Source organism: Lepidochelys kempii, chromosome 3, assembly GCF_965140285.1.
Source record: "Lepidochelys kempii isolate rLepKem1 chromosome 3, rLepKem1.hap1, whole genome shotgun sequence".
Lineage (NCBI taxonomy): Eukaryota > Metazoa > Chordata > Testudines > Cheloniidae > Lepidochelys > Lepidochelys kempii.
In genome coordinates, this window is record NC_136382.1 from 156,105,445 (window position 1) to 156,122,297 (window position 16,853).

General features: G+C 43.7%; 1 protein-coding gene across 1 annotated transcript in view; it reads right to left on the minus strand.

Moving 5' to 3' along the window:
- ALK (ALK receptor tyrosine kinase) overlaps nucleotides 1-16,853 on the minus strand; it is a 538,912-nt gene that overhangs the window by 88,424 nt on the left and 433,635 nt on the right. Inside the window, exon 9 of the mRNA XM_073336696.2 lies at nucleotides 14,234-14,403. Coding sequence (XP_073192797.1) covers nucleotides 14,234-14,403 — 170 coding nt within the window. The remainder of the gene's footprint in view (nucleotides 1-14,233; nucleotides 14,404-16,853) is intronic.

The window sequence follows — 16,853 nt, forward strand, 5'->3', positions numbered from 1 at the left end:
CTCTTATTTTCTTAACTACATAAGGAGATATGAACAAGACCGGAATTTGTCTCAATTCAAAGGGGGTCTGTGACAGATAGCTGGGAAACAGTAATCGATATAGTACTCTGGTCACTGCAACAACAAGGAGTTGCTTGGAAGTAGCCCTGATTAGGAAGAGCTGTGCCTAACTGCTGGATGGGGAGGGGCTGAGGAGAGCCCAAAAGGCTAATTAGCCCATTACCCACGAGATAAAAAAGACACAGGAAGGGAAGTGCTTGTGGGGAAGACAGAGACTGGCAGGCTTTTGAAAGGCAGAGCAGGACAGATGTCTCAGGGGGGAAGATACTTGGCCAAGGAGGGGGGGAAATGAAGGTGAGCTAAGGATTGTAGGATACGGTCAATACAGAGCTGCTTGAGTTTGTACAGATTGCTGGGCAAACATAATGGAAAAACACATGCAGTGTTTGACCAGAAGGTGATCTCCAAGCAGTTTGTAGCTTGAAAAGAGACAAGAATGGGACCCCACACTTTCACATTTAGGAGCTTGTCCAGGATCTATAGCTGGCTTGAGGGTTTTGAAGCCTTGACCAGGAGAAGACTGCAGTGGCTGGGAAACTGCAAGAAGTGCTGCAGAAGACTCTGTAAAGCTTCCAACAATCCCACTACATAGAGAGCCAGGCCTTGTTTGCAGGCAGAATAGCAAAAAAATCTGCAGGACATTATGAGAGATCAAGCCCAAAGGGCAACAGCAACTTCTAGAGAAGGTGGTGAGTCCTGTGGAAGGGGTGCTAGACCAAGCAAGAGATGATTCCCAGATCCAGATGCAAGGAGTGTGAGTGTATAGGGTCCCAAATGGAAGAACCATGCAAATGTCAGACACCTTCAGATCCACCATGATTACTGTGGGATTATGTTAATCTCATTTATTTCTTTTCTAAAACAAATGGAGCTTCAGTGAAAACTTTGTCCCCTGAGACCAGCATGTCTGCAACAAATAGTTCATCTTTTTTTCTCTCTGATTTAATGTCACTATTCATTTAGAAATATGATGTCTCTCAAATTCCATTGAAACCCATTCATTAGTCAATCAACATTTCAATCATTAGCTTCAGTGGTTTTAGCTTAATGGGCTAATTAAGAGAAATGTAATCAAAACTGAAGACGGAGATGTCATATTAGTGAGAAAAAAATATGGATGACTTTTCTCTCCCCTTTCTGCACAGGAACATTGTCACTAATGTAATACACTCTGAGCCCGATCCAATGTCCATTGAACTCAACGGTAAGGCTCCCATTAACTTTAATAGGCATTGGGATTAAGTCCTAAAGGCAGTGACTGTTGGCATGCTCAAAGGTTGTGGATTAACATGGACTTGTAAAAAGAAAAGGAGAACTTGTGGCACCTTAGAGACTGTATTTGTAACAAATGTATTTGAGCATAAGCTTTTGTGAGCTATAGCTCACTTCATCAGATGCATTCAGTGGAAAATACAGTGGGGAGATTTATATACACAGAGAACATGAAACAATGGATGTTACCATACACACTGTAAGGAGAGTGATCAGGTAAGGTGAGCTATTACCAGCAGGAGAGCGGGGGGGGGAAAAAGCCTTTTGTAGTGATAATCAAAGTGGGCCATTTCCAGCAGTTGACAAGAAAGTCTGAGGAACAGCGGGGGTGGGGGTGGGGGGGGAAATGGGGGAATAAACATGGGGAAATAGTTTTACTTTGTGTAATGACCCATCCACTCCCAGTCTTTATTCAAGCCTAAGTTAATTGTATCCAGTTTGCAAATTAATTCCAATTCGCCAGTCTCTCGTTGGAGTCTGTTTTTGAAGTTTTTTTGTTGAAGAATTGCCACTTTTAGGTCTGTAATCGAGTGACCAAAGAGATTGAAGTGTTCTCTGACTGGTTTTTGAATGTTATAATTCTTGAAGTCTGATTTGTGTCCATTTATTCTTTTATGTAGAGACTGTAAGTGAATTAATGTTCACATTGTGCCTTACAAACAGAGATGCTTTTGAACAGAGATTGCAGATGATATTTGAAAAAAAAAACTAACAACAAAAAAATCAATGCTGACAATTGTGCCATGAGTTTGCTGCTTATTAAACCTGCCTTGGCAGCATCTGCACATGAATTGCAAATGCTAGTCAGACAGTTTTATGTTTGCATGCTGAGTTCCATTACAGGAACAACATGATGGTCGTTAGTGGTTTTAATGGCTTGAGTCCTGGAAAATCTTAGCTTGAGAACAAGAGGAACTTCTTCGTTTCATTAAAGTGCTGGTGTCCTTCTTGTCACTGCTTTTGTCCTGTTCAACCCTAAGGCTATGTTTAAAATGGTTCCTCTGATGCATGGCAGGTGGTGGAGTGTTGGATAAAGATAAATTAATCTTAGCTGATTTATGGGAATATCTGATGATATTCCATGGGATTTGCTTTCTTTCTGAAGCAGACGGGAAATGTTTCACTAGGTGGACAGGAAGACTAGTTCAAATCTCCCTTTTGGGCATGGGCAGCCACCCTGAGCCTGAGAAGGAGCCAGAATTTACCAGTGTATATTGCCAAAGAGTCACACTAATATGTCAGCAGCCCCCCATCAGCTTCCCCCACTCCAACCTGCAGCGCCTCCTGTCTGCCGGCAGCCCCACCAATCAGTGACTCCCACTCTCTCCCCATGCCTTCTGCCTGCCATGATCAGCTGTTTCACAGTGCGCAGGAGGCTCCGGTGGAGAGGGGGGAAAAGTGAGGGCAAAGCAAGCTAGGGGGAAGGGGTGGAGTGGGGGCAGGGCCCGGGGCAGAGCAGGGGGTTGAGCACTGAGCATTCCCCGGCACACTGGAAAGTTAGCATCTATAGCTCCAGCCCTGGAGTCAGTGCCTATGCAAGGAGCCGCATATTAACCTATGAAGAGCTGCATGCGGCTCTGGAGCCACAGGTTGGCCATCCGTGCTTTTGAGCAACATCAGTTGATCTGACTGTAGGGTAACGCTTTATTTAAACTTAAACCACACTCACAGGAGACGATGGTGATAGCTCAAATACTTGAGGGTAAGAGATGAGAAAGGCGATCCAAGACCAAGCTGAATTCATTTTCTTTGGCCTGAGTCAGAAAGTATGGATTCAGAGAATATTTCCCCAAATAGTAGGAGAGTTTGGATCTGAGTTTGGCTGAGCCTATTATAGAAACAGGCACCCATCTATGATCTGGATCCCAATTCCTCCCAAACTCAGGATCTTTAAATCAGGGGTTTCACTTCAGACCCATCAGTATTTGATCTTAATCTTACCTTCTTACTTCCTCCAACCCTGACTGAGTAGTTTAAGGATTCTGTTGAAATCATTTAGACCTTATTTATACAGGGAAGTTTATCAGCACAGCTATGCACGTATAATTATACTGGTATAGCCACGCTGGTAAATTTCCCTGTACAGAATAGCCCTAATTCTCTTTTGCTTCCATCATCTAAATTGAGATCATATTCCACAGGTTTGTTATTTTTTGTGTATAGTAGTTCTGCTCCTCTTTGGGGAGAAGCAGAGAACATTTTATCTGGAGTGGAGAGCTCAGAAAGCCTGCGTTTATATTAAGTCCCCACAGCTCCCTCCTTTTAATAACAACTCAGAATCCCAACAGTGCTTTTAATGTCAGCTCACAGATACAGTACAGGTAACCAACAGCCAGTCTCCTGCAGCTCTCTTCATGCTATAGCCTGGAATGGTTCATAATCATTACTACCAAAAATCCATTCCAGTCAAGGATGTCCGAGAAAAGGAACACATGAAAGTCACTACACGTACAAACATACATTCAGAGATAGAGACACAGAGAGTCAGAACGTACAGATAATGTTTCTTACTTAAGAATGGTATTTCTCTGAAGGCCAAGGTCTCTCTCTAAGTAGAATAATTATTGTTTGTCCTGCACAGAACTGAAGTACCAATGGAATAGCAAACTTTCTTACCACTGACCCCAGTTGCCTTAATAGCTTCCATAGCACAAATGTCACACTGGTAGCACTTACCACAGAGAGAAATACTGGGAAAATGAGGAAAGAGATACCCCCTGGTTGGAATGAACTTGTTTGGAGAAATAGAGGCATCTCAGTAAAGCAAAGCTAAAAAGAATTTTCATTCAGAAAGATTTCAGAGTAACAGCCGTGTTAGTCTGTATTCACAAAAAGAAAAGGAGTACTTGTGGCACCTTAGAGACTAACCAATTTATTTGAGCATGAGCTTTCGTGAGCTACAGCAAGTGAGCTGTAGCTCACGAAAGCTCATGCTCAAATAAATTGGTTAGTCTCTAAGGTGCCACAAGTACTCCTTTTCTTTCATTCAGAAAGTTACCTATGAGCCAACAATAAAAGGGCAGCTGGGATTCAAAATTGTTATTAAAGGGGAAGGTGCTGTAGGGAATAAACATACATGCACCATTTCTATCACAGGCATTGTTAATACACCTATTACCAACTGTGTTTCAAAAGTAGGGCATTAGGATGAGTGAAGAACATTACAAAACAGCAGTGGGTGGGCATTAGAGACTGTCCTTCCTGCCACAAAATATACTGTTCTATATTGAGGAAAAAAAAAGATGTTTCACACCCTGTGCAATAACTGCAGTTCTTGGAGATGTGTCCTCTATGGGTGCTCCACTTTGGTTACTTCAGGGGCATGTGCACCACCATGTGCCTCTGATCGGAGATCTTCATTAGCAGCGTCCGTTTGGCCTGCACATGTGCTGTTGAGATCCTCATACCCCTCGCTGAGGTTATATCAGGCTGTGTGGGTAACCTGCCCTCAGTTGTTTCTGCCCTCAGTTGTCTCAGAAGGAAGCTTCGAAGCAGAGGGGAAGGAGGGTGGGTCGTGGAGCACCCATACGGACACACATCTCAAAGAACTGCAGTTACTGCACAGGGTGAGTAACCTCTCTTTCTTTTTTGAGTAACATCTGTGTTGGTGCTCCCATAAGGAAGAGAGCGCTTTGGAGTTGAGTCCATTACAGAGGAAAGAACTGCATTGCCAACTGCTGCCTCAGATAAAGAGGCATTAACTAAGGAATAGTGTCTGGAGAAGGTATGTTCCGAAGACCACATAAGCAGCCCTGCAGATCTCAGAAACCGGGACATCTTTAAGGAGAGCCATATATGTAGATTGTGACCTCATCGAATGAACTGACATGCCAGCAGGATATGCTGAACACCTACCTGCATGAATGGTTCTTTTACTGTAGAGCTCTCTTCCTCATCATCTAAATTTGACGCTGAGGAGAGGCTGAATGTGTTAGGCATCTAAGAGGCTGTATGGAACAACGGATGTGGGCTTGTCTACACTTGAAATGCTGCAGCGCTGCAAATTGAACAGCTGTAGCGCATCGGTGTACACACAACCTATGCTGCCAGGAGGGGCTCTCCCATCAGTTTAGGTCAGTGGTTGGCAACCTGTGGCCCATCACGGTAATCGGCTTGCGGGCCGCAAGACATTTTGCTGACGTTGACGGTCTGCAGGCACGCCCCCCCCGCCACTCTCAGTGGTCGTGGTTCGCTGTTCCTGGCTAATGGGAGCTGCAGGAAGCAGTGGGCCGCTTCCCGCATCTCCCATTGGCTGCAGGGGGCTGTGCCTGTGGACAGTCAATGTCAGCAAAATGTCTCTCGCCCACAAGCAGATTACCCTGATGGGCTGCTTGCGGCCCATGGGCCACAGGTTGCTCACCACTGGTTTAGGTAATCCACCTCCCTGAGAGGAGTCTTCTGTCTACCTCATGCTGTTTACACTGTTAAGTCAGCTTAATTATGTTGCTGAGGGGTGTGTGTGGATTTTTGACACTTGAGTGATGTAGCTTGACTAACCTAACTTTTTAGTGTAGACAAGGCCTGTGAGTGGCATGAGAAGCTGAACGACCCAGTCAGACAGAGTGACATGAGCTTGCCACAAAAAAGAAATTATGAGCTTTCCTTGTGTTGTTTGGGCTTCCCCCCGACCATTTTCTAAACCCTCTTGAAGAGGCTGAATTAAATTGAGGGAATACCTACTAGACTCAGGAAAATCTGGACAGCAAGAATCAGTGTGAAACATAATAGAATAGCTGGGTGAGCTAACAGGAGCTTTGAGATAATCCCAGTATTGCCAACCCTAAATATTCAAAATCATTAATCAGACGCCCCCCCCCCCAAATCATGGGATTGACTTAAAAATCATGAGATTAAACCCCCTACATTTTGGGGGTTTTTATTTGCCATCTGGCTTCCGAGACTCCAAGATGCACTCTAGTTATATTTTACAGCTTCTCTCAGTAACTCTGAGGTCTAGAAACTTAAAAAAAAGAAAAGAAAGAAAGAAAGTAGAGATTCTCATTTGATCACTTGTCTCCAGAAGTGGAAGCTGTAAATAAAACACCAAATATTGTGAAACTGGTGATAAAATCACAAGAGTTGGCAACACTGTCATTGGTGCTCCAAAATGCCACAATATCCCTGCTCAGCTGCTGGAAACAGGGGTGCTGGAATGTGGGGGGGGGGGGCAGGGCAGGGGGTGATGGCCCCATTACTGGCAGTAAGGGCAAGCAACAGGGGCAGGGGGCAGAAAGGAGCGAGCAGAGGATGGAGTCTTGGGGGAAAGAGGCAGCATGGGGGCAGGGCCTTGGGGAGAAGGGGCCGCACAGGGGGTGGGGCCACGGTTTGGGCACCAGTAGTTCCCCGACTTTTAGGGACCTTCTGTTGCCCCCGGCTGGAAAGACATCCCTTCCAAAGCTGTTGCTCGCAGATTGATTTCTGACAGACAGCCCAATCCAACACCCAATGTTAAACTTACCAGCCTTGCTAATGGCTTTTATCTCTTTGTAATAAACTGAACCGTAAGCCTGGATCCTGACACTAAATATTAGATGGTTAAATCTAGATGACAATTTTGTGGCTTGAACCCATGTCTAATTCTGACAAATTACCTTTAACTCCAATGAAAAAAAGCACATTTTATTTGCCTTAAGGGTAATAAGAATGGGGATATGTCTCAGCCCCTGATAGTTTCATGCTACATTAGGCCTTTAATGGAAAACAGTTATTCCGCCTTCCCCCATTCCCAATCACTTCCTAGCCTTCGATGTGGGGTTAAGGGATAGGCTGTGGCACTGATCTTCTCTAGGAAGGGAAGACAAAGCACCAGTTAGATGATATGCTTCAGTGTAGTTTAATTAAATCCATCTGGGCTGGTGGCACTAGAGTGGTAAATAACCCAGTTTAATGAAAGGTGATAGATTGATTTGGGATGTAGGGTGCTTCTATCTGTAACAAGGAGAGTGCTACTATTATTACTGATAGCTCTGCAGCTTTGCTGCTGGGGAATCAGAAATGAACCCCTCCTTTCCAGAGTCACAGCCACTTAAAACTGACCCCAAATGTAGGTTTTGTAACCCTAAATAATAAGCGATGGTCACATAAACACCACCCTATACTGGAAACCTACTGACTGCTATACTTACCTACATGCCTCCAGCTTTCATCCAGATCACACCACACGATCCATTGCCTACAGCCAAGCTCTACGATACACCCGCATTTGCTCCAACCCCTCAGACAGAGACAAACACCTACAAGATCTCTACCAAGCGTTTTTACAACTACAATACCCACCTGCTGAAGTGAAGAAACAGATTGACAGAGCCAGAAAAGTACCCAGAAGTCATCTACTACAGGACAGGCCCAACAAAGAAAATAACAGAACGCCACTAACCATCACCTTCAGCCCCCAACTAAAACCTCTCCAGCGCATCATCAAGGATCTACAACCTATCCTGAAGGACAACCCATCACTCTCACGGATCTTGGGAGACAGGCCAGTCCTTGATACAGACAGGCCCCCAACCTGAAGCAAATACTCACCAGCAACCACACACCACACAACAAAAACACTATCCCAGGAACCTATCCTTGCATCAAAGCCCGCTGACAACTGTGTCCACATATCTATTCAGGGGACACCATCACATCAGCCATACCATCAGGGGCTCCTTCACCTGCACATCTACCAATGTGATATATGTCATCATGTGCTAGCAATGCCCCTCTGCCATGTACATAATAAATGGACAAAAATCAGACGTCAAGAATTATAACATTCAAAAACCAGTTGGAGAACACTTCAATCTCTCTGGTCACTCGATTACAGACCTAAAAGTGGTAATTCTTCAACAAAAAAACTTCAGAAACAGACTCCGACAAGAGACTGCTGAATTGGAATTAATTTGCAAACGGATACCATTACATTAGGCTTGAATAAAGACAGGGAGTGGATGGGTCATTACACAAAGGAAAACTATTTCCCCATGTTTATTTCCACCCCCTACTGTTGCTCAGAGGTTCTTGTCAACTGCTGGAAATGGCCCACCTTGATTATCACTACAAAAGGATTTCCCCCTCTGCTCTCCTGCTGGTAATAGCTCACCTTACCTGATCACTCTCGTTACAGTGTGTATGGTAACACCCATTGTTTCATGTCCTCTGTGTATATAAAATCTCCCCACTGTGTTTTCCACTGCATGCATCCGATGAAGTGAGCTGTAGCTCACGAAAGCTTAGGCTCAAATAAATTTGTTAGTCTCTAAGGTGCCATAAGTCCTCCTTTTCTTTTTGCGGATACAGACTAACACGGCTGCTACTCTGAAACCTGATGAAAGGATTCAAATTTAAAAAAGCCCCATACCAAGATATGTTCCTATTTTTTATTTTTCCTATTGCCAATGGAAATAATTTAAATAAAACATTTCCCAGCACTGCTTGCAACCCAAATGTTTTAGACTGTGCTAATGCATAAGAGCCAGAATGTGGAAATGACTTGAAACTCACAAAAAAAACAAAACCTTAAATGACTAGTCTTGTCTGATTGGCTGGATCCACAAAGATATTTAGGTGCCTAAATCCCCACCCTTTTTTTGGCACCACTGTAATCCACAAAACTCCTGCTTGGCTGCTGCCTGAATTTGTAGGTGACTAAACCTACTCAGCACTTATGTTTTTGCAGTAAAAATTCCCAGGGTGCCTACTTTTCTACCTCTGAGCATTTCTATCTCTCTCTAGGCATCTGCCTGCTTATCTCCTGCTTAAGACCCAGAGTGGTACACTAATTATGGGAAGATAGGTGGAGGGGAGCCTAAGTCACATGTGGAGTTCAATCTAGTAGGAGTGCGTAGATGCCACCTAACTCCAGACATGACAGCTGGGGAGAGGAGGACCACCACTCTTATAATTGTTAGCCCAGTGGTTAGGGTATATTCATGTGGGAGATCCTCAGTTCAAGTCCCCGCTCTGCACGAGGAGGAGAAGGGATTTGAACAGGGATCTGCCACCTCTCAAGTGAGTGCCCTAACCACTGGGTGACAGAGTGATTCTCATTCTCTCTCACCTAATTAATAAAGTGGAACAACTTAAACTAGAAAGACTGAAGAAGCTGCACATCAGAATATCCAATAGCCCCATGATTAAGGCACTCACCTGCGAGGTGACAGATCCCTGTTCAAATCCCTTCTCCTCCTCAGGCAGAGGGGGCACTTGAACCGAGGATCTCCCATATCCCAGGTGAGTATCCTTAACTACTGGACCAACAGTTATAAGGGAGGTTGGTTGTTCCCCTTCCTAGCTGTTTTGCGTGGAGCTAGATAGTTGCTGAGTGCACCCACTGGACTGGGCCCTACACGTGAGTTAGGCAGCTGAACTCCTCTCTTCCCCAGTTTGTGGATTGCAAGCAGAGATAGGCACCTCTCTGCAGCCCACACTTAGGAATCTATCTCAGAGAGGAGCAGGACTTAGAACATTGTTGACGTCTCCCATTGGCTGGCTTGGGCTGCTCCTTGCCTACCTAATGTGCTGGGTTTTGTAGATTGTATTCTAAGTGGCCATCTCTCCCCATTCATTGAATAGGGAGCGTAGGTGCCAAACTCAGGCTTTTTGGGTTGCAGTATTGTTCCTCATTTTGACACCTCCTTATCTATTGTTCGGAGTGGACTACATCCACCCTGATTGAACTGGCCCTGTCAACACTGGTTCTCCATTTGTAATGTAACTCCCTTCTCTTCATGTGTCAGTATATTTATGTCTGCATCTGTAATTTTCACTCCATGCATCTGAAGAAGTGGGGTTTTTACCCACGAAACTTATGCTCAAATAAATCTGTTAGTCTTTAAGGTGTCACCAGACTCCTTGTTAGTATTGTTCCTGTGATTTTCTAGGTGCCTAAAAGTTAGGTGTTACTATGCTCTGTCCCTTTGTAGATCCAGGCCACTGTCACAGTCAAATGAAATGCAAAAGGCAAACAAAAATCATAAGCACTGAAAAGTAGATTGGATTTTAAACATTATTTCACTTCTTATGAAAAGGTGAAATTTGTAACGTAAGAGATTATATAATTATTTTTAACCTGACAGTCACCCTTTAAATAGTGGGACAGCACATGTGAAAGTTAGTAGGGTTTGCCTCCTTGCAAGGGAAACTGAAGAGGATGGTTGATATTTGGACAATGGAGAGAAGGAAATTCAGACATTTCCCCCATACAACAAGAGGTTTTTGCCACAACCTGTTTCTTTTATTTTTATCATAACTAGGTTGGTAGCATGTATTTCACTAGGACCTTTATTTCCTTTTCTCACACCCAACAGAAGTATCACAGGCTGTGGAAATGCATTTCAGTCCCTCTAGTGCCAATACCATTCTAGCTACTTCTCATACTGTTTGGCCTTGATGTGCCTGACATTCCTCTGCCACAGCGCTTTGCAGCATGAGTGGGGAGGGCAAACTTTGGCTTTATGTCCTTGTCCAATCTCCTATTCTTATGGATAGAGTTCCAGGATTTTTAATGTCCACATGGAATAGATAGGACTTCAGCTGTGAAGGCCTCAACTGGATGATTCCTTAAAATCTAAAAAGATAAGACAAACAAAGGATGGGAGAAAGGAAGTACTATATTCCCATTTTACTCCAGAGATTAAATGTTTTGTCCAGGGTCACACAAGCTGTGGCAGTCTGGGAATGTAAACTAAATCTCTTGAGTCCCAATTCAGTGTCTTCTCTGTAAAACCACTCTTCCTAGCCCAACCAAACCACTGAAATGTCACAGTTATGGTCCTGTGCCAAAGTATATATTTTTTCTGAGGCAGTGTGAGACAGATCAGGCATTTAGTAGATACCTGGATCCAAAGACGGACGTGACCTAACTTCTTGGACACTTTCTTAATGCTTCTTTGAACACCATAAGCCTAACTTTGAGTTTCTTGACTAAGCAATTTTTGAGTAAACATGTTGTCCCTGGTGAGAATTCATGCCTCTGAGCAGTTTTAGGTAGGTATTGTTTAGTTATCAGTAGAAATTTCCATGCAGGTTTCCACACACAGCATGCTCGCTCATGTCTCCTGTACAAGAGGTATACTGGCCTGGTGTGTGCTATTAAAGAAGTAAGCTTCAGTTGGATGTTTAAAGGTGCTGCACCTCCTGAACGATACTATAGGGTGTCACATTTTCAGGTATTCAATACAGACTCCCTCATAGAGACAAACCAGTTAAAGAGACTGAAGATATGTTTACACTTCGTGGTGGGAGGTGTGATTCCCAGCTCAAGGAGATATACTTGTGCTACAGCTGATCAAGCTAGCACGCTAAAAAGCCAGAAGTGTAGCCATGGCAGCACAAGTGATGGGAGGGCTAACTACCCCGAGTACAATCCCGTCTGAGACGCTAGTACGTACTTGGGCAGCTAACCCCTCCTGCCACTGGTGCTGCTGCAGTTAGACTCTATTTGCTGTATCAGAAGTAGCACAGATTTATCTTCTTGAGCTGAAAATTAAACCTCCAGATCAGAGTGTTGACTTTGACATACCATCAGCCAGAGGATGCAGACAGGTTAGATTTCAGCATCAGTTATGGGTTTGTTTCATCAGGTACTTCTTCTGGTTCATTAAATACATAAGTTATACTAAAACCTTCCTCAATCACCATTAAAATACTATATACTGCAGTTTCCTTTAGCAGCACATCTGTATCTTCAGCTGTGCACTTCCTAAACTGTGAGTCTCTAAGCACTTCAGACTTCCTGAGAAGCAGGTCTCAGGTGCTGGGAAAGAAGAGGCCTGCAGGAATTTCTGCAGTCTTTCCAAGCCTCACAGGAACCTTGCATCCTTCCCAAACAAGACTTGCACTGATTTATACTACATCCATTTTAAAAATTGATTTTAATTAGCACAGTATAACTTCTGGGTGTATACAAGGCCTAAGACTTTCTAAGATGCATCAAAACTCTGAAGCCTCCTCAGAGCCCTTGATCTTCCTCTTCTAACCCCTCCCCTCCCATCCCTTCAATGGACTCAACAGTGTTTCCATCTGAACACTGGGATTTGAGGGTGCTCAGCACCTCACAGGAAAAGCTCAGAATTTTGCAAGGACTTATTGACTTACCACTGGACCTGGTTCCCAAGATCAAAATATCCTATCTTATTCCATCTGCCATGAGAGAAAGTTTAAAGCGCACATAGACATAACAGGAGGGTAGAGGTACAGATTAACTCAAGTGGGAGGCATTTCCATGGCAGCACTTAAGTAAATAATAATTCACAGGAATAATAATGGGAAAATACATTCCTTCTTCAAAGGAAAACATAGCTTAAGGGAAGGAAGCAGCCAGGTGTGCCACCAGTGGTGGCTGCACAATAAGGCTAATGTTGATGTTTTAAAAATCTTTAATGCATCCATATTAATTATGCATTTGATGATAAAGTAATGGCTGCGCACTTTTGTACTGGCACCCTACACACATTCCCAAGACCCAGCTAGATAAAAAGACACAACTGCATCATGTTTTTCAAGCTAACCCTTTAATGAAATCTATTTTTCCTAGGGCAGAGAGCTTCAGAAAGGGCAGAGAGTTCCAGAAAGATCAAAGACTTTGATCCTTACCACATAAAAAAGAGATCTATATTGTGTCCTAAAGATCAGAGCAATGGAAGGTGACTATATAGGTGTCTCCTCTATGAACAGCACACGTTGCAGTGCATTTGAAATAAAAGTAAACAAATCAGACAGCATCCCTTTGAAGGAGATCTGCAGTCGACTGATAAAACAATACTCTGTGTCAGGGCCTGCAACTAGCCTGCTTACCTGCTAGCTTAAGCCTCAGACAGTCTAACAAGTGTAACTGGGCCCCAACTGAGCCACCTGAATGACCCATCTGCTCAATAGGCTGAGACGATAAGGAGACCTGCTCTTAAGATCAGCAACAGAGCACTGGCTGCTGAAAGCGTTTGCAAATATTGCCTCAGACCCAGTCCTGCTTCTGTCTTGTCTCATTCCAGCTAATTCAGCTCTGACCCTCAGCTCCGATTCCTGACCTCTGGGTCTCACCCTCGGCTCCAGCCACTAGGCCTGACTCCAACCACTTGTCACAACCCGCCTGTGTCCTAGTCACATGACACTCTGCAATTTAGCACAGGTTGTCATGTGGACATTTTACGGTATAAACGTCCTATTGGTGAGAGAACCAATATGTGAAAGTTAAGCAGAACTAACACCACTGCCAGGAATGAGATGACGCCTTATTAGAAGTAGACTGCTATTGTTTGGTGCAGGGGGGTAGAATTCTCAGTCACATCCAGGTTCTAGTTTTGTGACTGGCCCTTCCACGTTGGACTGAATTAAATCCCAGATCCAAACATGCCCTGAAATTTGGGGAGTTTGAAATCTGGAACTAGAACTGAATTATACAGCCCAGGCCCAACTCTAGTACAATGTCAATAGGGTCTTTCGTCTGAGGATCTAAACATGCTTTGCAAACAGTAATGAACGTGAAATATTACATCCGGTCAGGGAAACCAAGGCACAATTTAAGTGGCTTGCTCAGGGCCACACACTGATTCAGTGGCAGAGCCAGGAATGGAACCCAGGAGTGCTGACACCTAGGACTCTGTATGCAGTGGTGTTGTAGTCATGTCGGTCCCAGGAAATTGAAGAGACAATATCTTTTACTGGACCAACTTCTGTTGGTGAGAGAGACCAACTTTTGAGCTTATGCAGAGTGCTCTGCTCTAATCTCTCACTGATGCATACTCCCTACCCATAACAGAATGTCCCAATGGGAGGCAAAGCACCTCCCTCCCTCTCAGAGCTGAATACTCTGTTTCTAAGAGTTGTCAGGCAATTTTGGATGCTAACCAGCTGCTGCTGAAGTGCCTTCTCATTGGGAGGGAAGCAAAGGATGAGAAGAAAGAGGAGAGGCTCCCACCTGTCTGACACGTCAGGAAGAGATAAAACCATCCACTGCCAGGCTCCCAAACCTTCACTGTTAGTGAAGTGCCAGAACGTCCTGCTCTGTTCCTTCCCCGTTTTGTTCTCGACAAGGACCAGGGAAATATTTCCAAACAAGAAGCCGTGGATGAGCCATGACATTCGGAGCTGCAAGGAAGAGAACATATAAGAAAGCAAGCAAGATACGTTAGTTATCCATAAATAAACTAAATCCCCAATTCTTCTCTTTCAGTTCCTTCTTTCCCTCCCTCCAAATCCTTAATCCTTCTTCCCTGATGTTCTTCTCCCCCTCTTGGCAAAGGGGTATATATATTTGGGGCAATATTGTTGTGCAGAGGTATTTGGTGCAATATGCTAGTAAAGATACAAGAAGTTAATGGAAAATTTGTGGGCCTGATTCACATTTACACTAAGGCCCCTTGTACACCATTCTGATAGTGCAAAGGGGTCTAAAAAGTGGGTTCACATGTAATTTATACCCGTTTTAAGGTCCCTTTACAGTGTGTGGTATAAATAGCGATAGTTTAAATGAAAGTCAGGCCCTTTATACCCATCTATATATCTTAGAATACATGGGTACTTGGTGCAGGATTCTTACACTCAGGTAAGTATTCAGGTGTTTTATATTCAGTTAAAAAATTAGAGCTCAGTAATTCTCAAACCACATTTGGCTCTTTACATGGTTATTTCTCTTATCTCCTCCAGTCTGGCTCTTTGTCCCATGTTTTGGCTTATGAACTATGGTAAAATTTAGTGGTTTAGCTGGAGCCTATGGGTGAAAGCCTGGCCCCACCAAAGTCAATTGCAAAACTCCCATTCACTTTAATGGGCGCCAGTTTTCACCACATCAACTGCTGGTGACGGGGCACTAAATGGGGAGGGTTCCGAATTACTACAGAGAATTATTTCCCAGGTGTCTGGCCGGTGCATCTTGTCCACATGCCCAGGGTCTAACTGATCACCATATTTGGGATTGGGAAGGAATTTTCCACCGGGTCAGATTGGCAGAGACCCTGAGAGTTTTTCCCCTTCCTCTGCAGCCTGGGCCATAGGTTATTTGCAGGTTTAAACTCATGTAAATGGTGGATTCTCTGTAATTTGAAGTCTTTAAACCATGATTTGAGGACTTCAATAACGCAGCCACGGCACGGGTCAGGGGTCTATTCCAGGAGTGGGTGGGTGAGGTTCTGTGGCCTGCAATGTGCAGGAGGTCAGTCTAGATGATCACAGAATCATAGGACTGGAAGGGACCTCAAGAGGTCATCTAAGTCCAGTCTGCTGCACTCATGACAGGACTAAGTATTATCTAGACCATCCCAACAGGTGTTTGTCTAACCTGCTATTAAAAATCTCCAACAATGGAAATTCCCCAACCTCCCTAGGCAATTTATTCCAGTGCTTAACCACCCTGACAGTCAGGAATTTTTTCCTAATGTCCAACCTAAACCTCCCTTGTTGCAATTTAACCCCATTGCTTCTTGTCCTACCCTCAGAAGATGTTAAGGAGAACAATTTTTCTTCCTTCTCCTTGCAACAACTTTGTATGTACTTGAAAATTGTTATGTCCTCCCTCTGTCTTCTCTTCTTCAGACTAAACAAACCCAACTTTTTTCAATCTTCCCTCATAGGTTGTGTTTTCTAGAACTTTCATCATTTTTGTTGCTTTTCTCTGGACTTTCTCCAAATCTTTCCTGAAATGTGGCACCTAGAACTGGACACAATACTCCAGTTGAGGCTGTATCAGCGCAGAGTAGAGTGGAAGAATTATGTCTCGTGTTTTGCTTACAACACTCCTGCTAATACATCCCAGAATGATGTTTACTTTTCTTGCAACAGTCTTACATTGGTTTCAGAGTAACAGCCGTGTTAGTCTGTATTCGCAAAAAGAAAAGGAGTACTTGTGGCACCTTAGAGACTAACCAATTTATTTGAGCATAAGCTTTCGTGAGCTACAGCTGTAAATTGGTTAGTAAATTGGTGAGCTACAGCTGTAAATTGGTTAGTCTCTAAGGTGCCACAAGTACTCCTAGTCTTACATTGCTGACTCATATTTAGTTTGTGATCCACTATGACCCCAGATCCCTTTCTGCAGTATTCTTTCCTAGGCAGTCAGTTCCCATTTTGTATGTGCACAACTGATTGTTCCTTCCTAATTGGAGTACTTTGCATTCATCTTTACTGAACTGGTATCATCTGCAAACTTTATAAGTGTACTCTCTATGCCATTATTTAAATCATTGATGAAGACATTGAACAGAACTGGAACCAGAACTGATCCCTGTGGGACCCTATTCGATATGCCCTTCCAGCATGACTGTGAACCACTGATAACTACTCTCTGGGAACAGTTTTCCAATCAGTTATGCACCTATCTTATAGTAACTCCATTTAGGTTGTATTTTCCTAGCTTGTTTCTGAGAAGATCATGCGAGAGAGTATCAAAAGCCTTACTAAAGTTAAGATATGCTACATCTACTGCTTTTCCCTTATCCATAAGGCTTGTTACCTTGTCAAAGAAAGCAATTAGGTTGGTTTGACTTGACTTGTTTTTGACAAATCCATGCTGACTGTTACTTATCACCTTATTATCTTCTAGG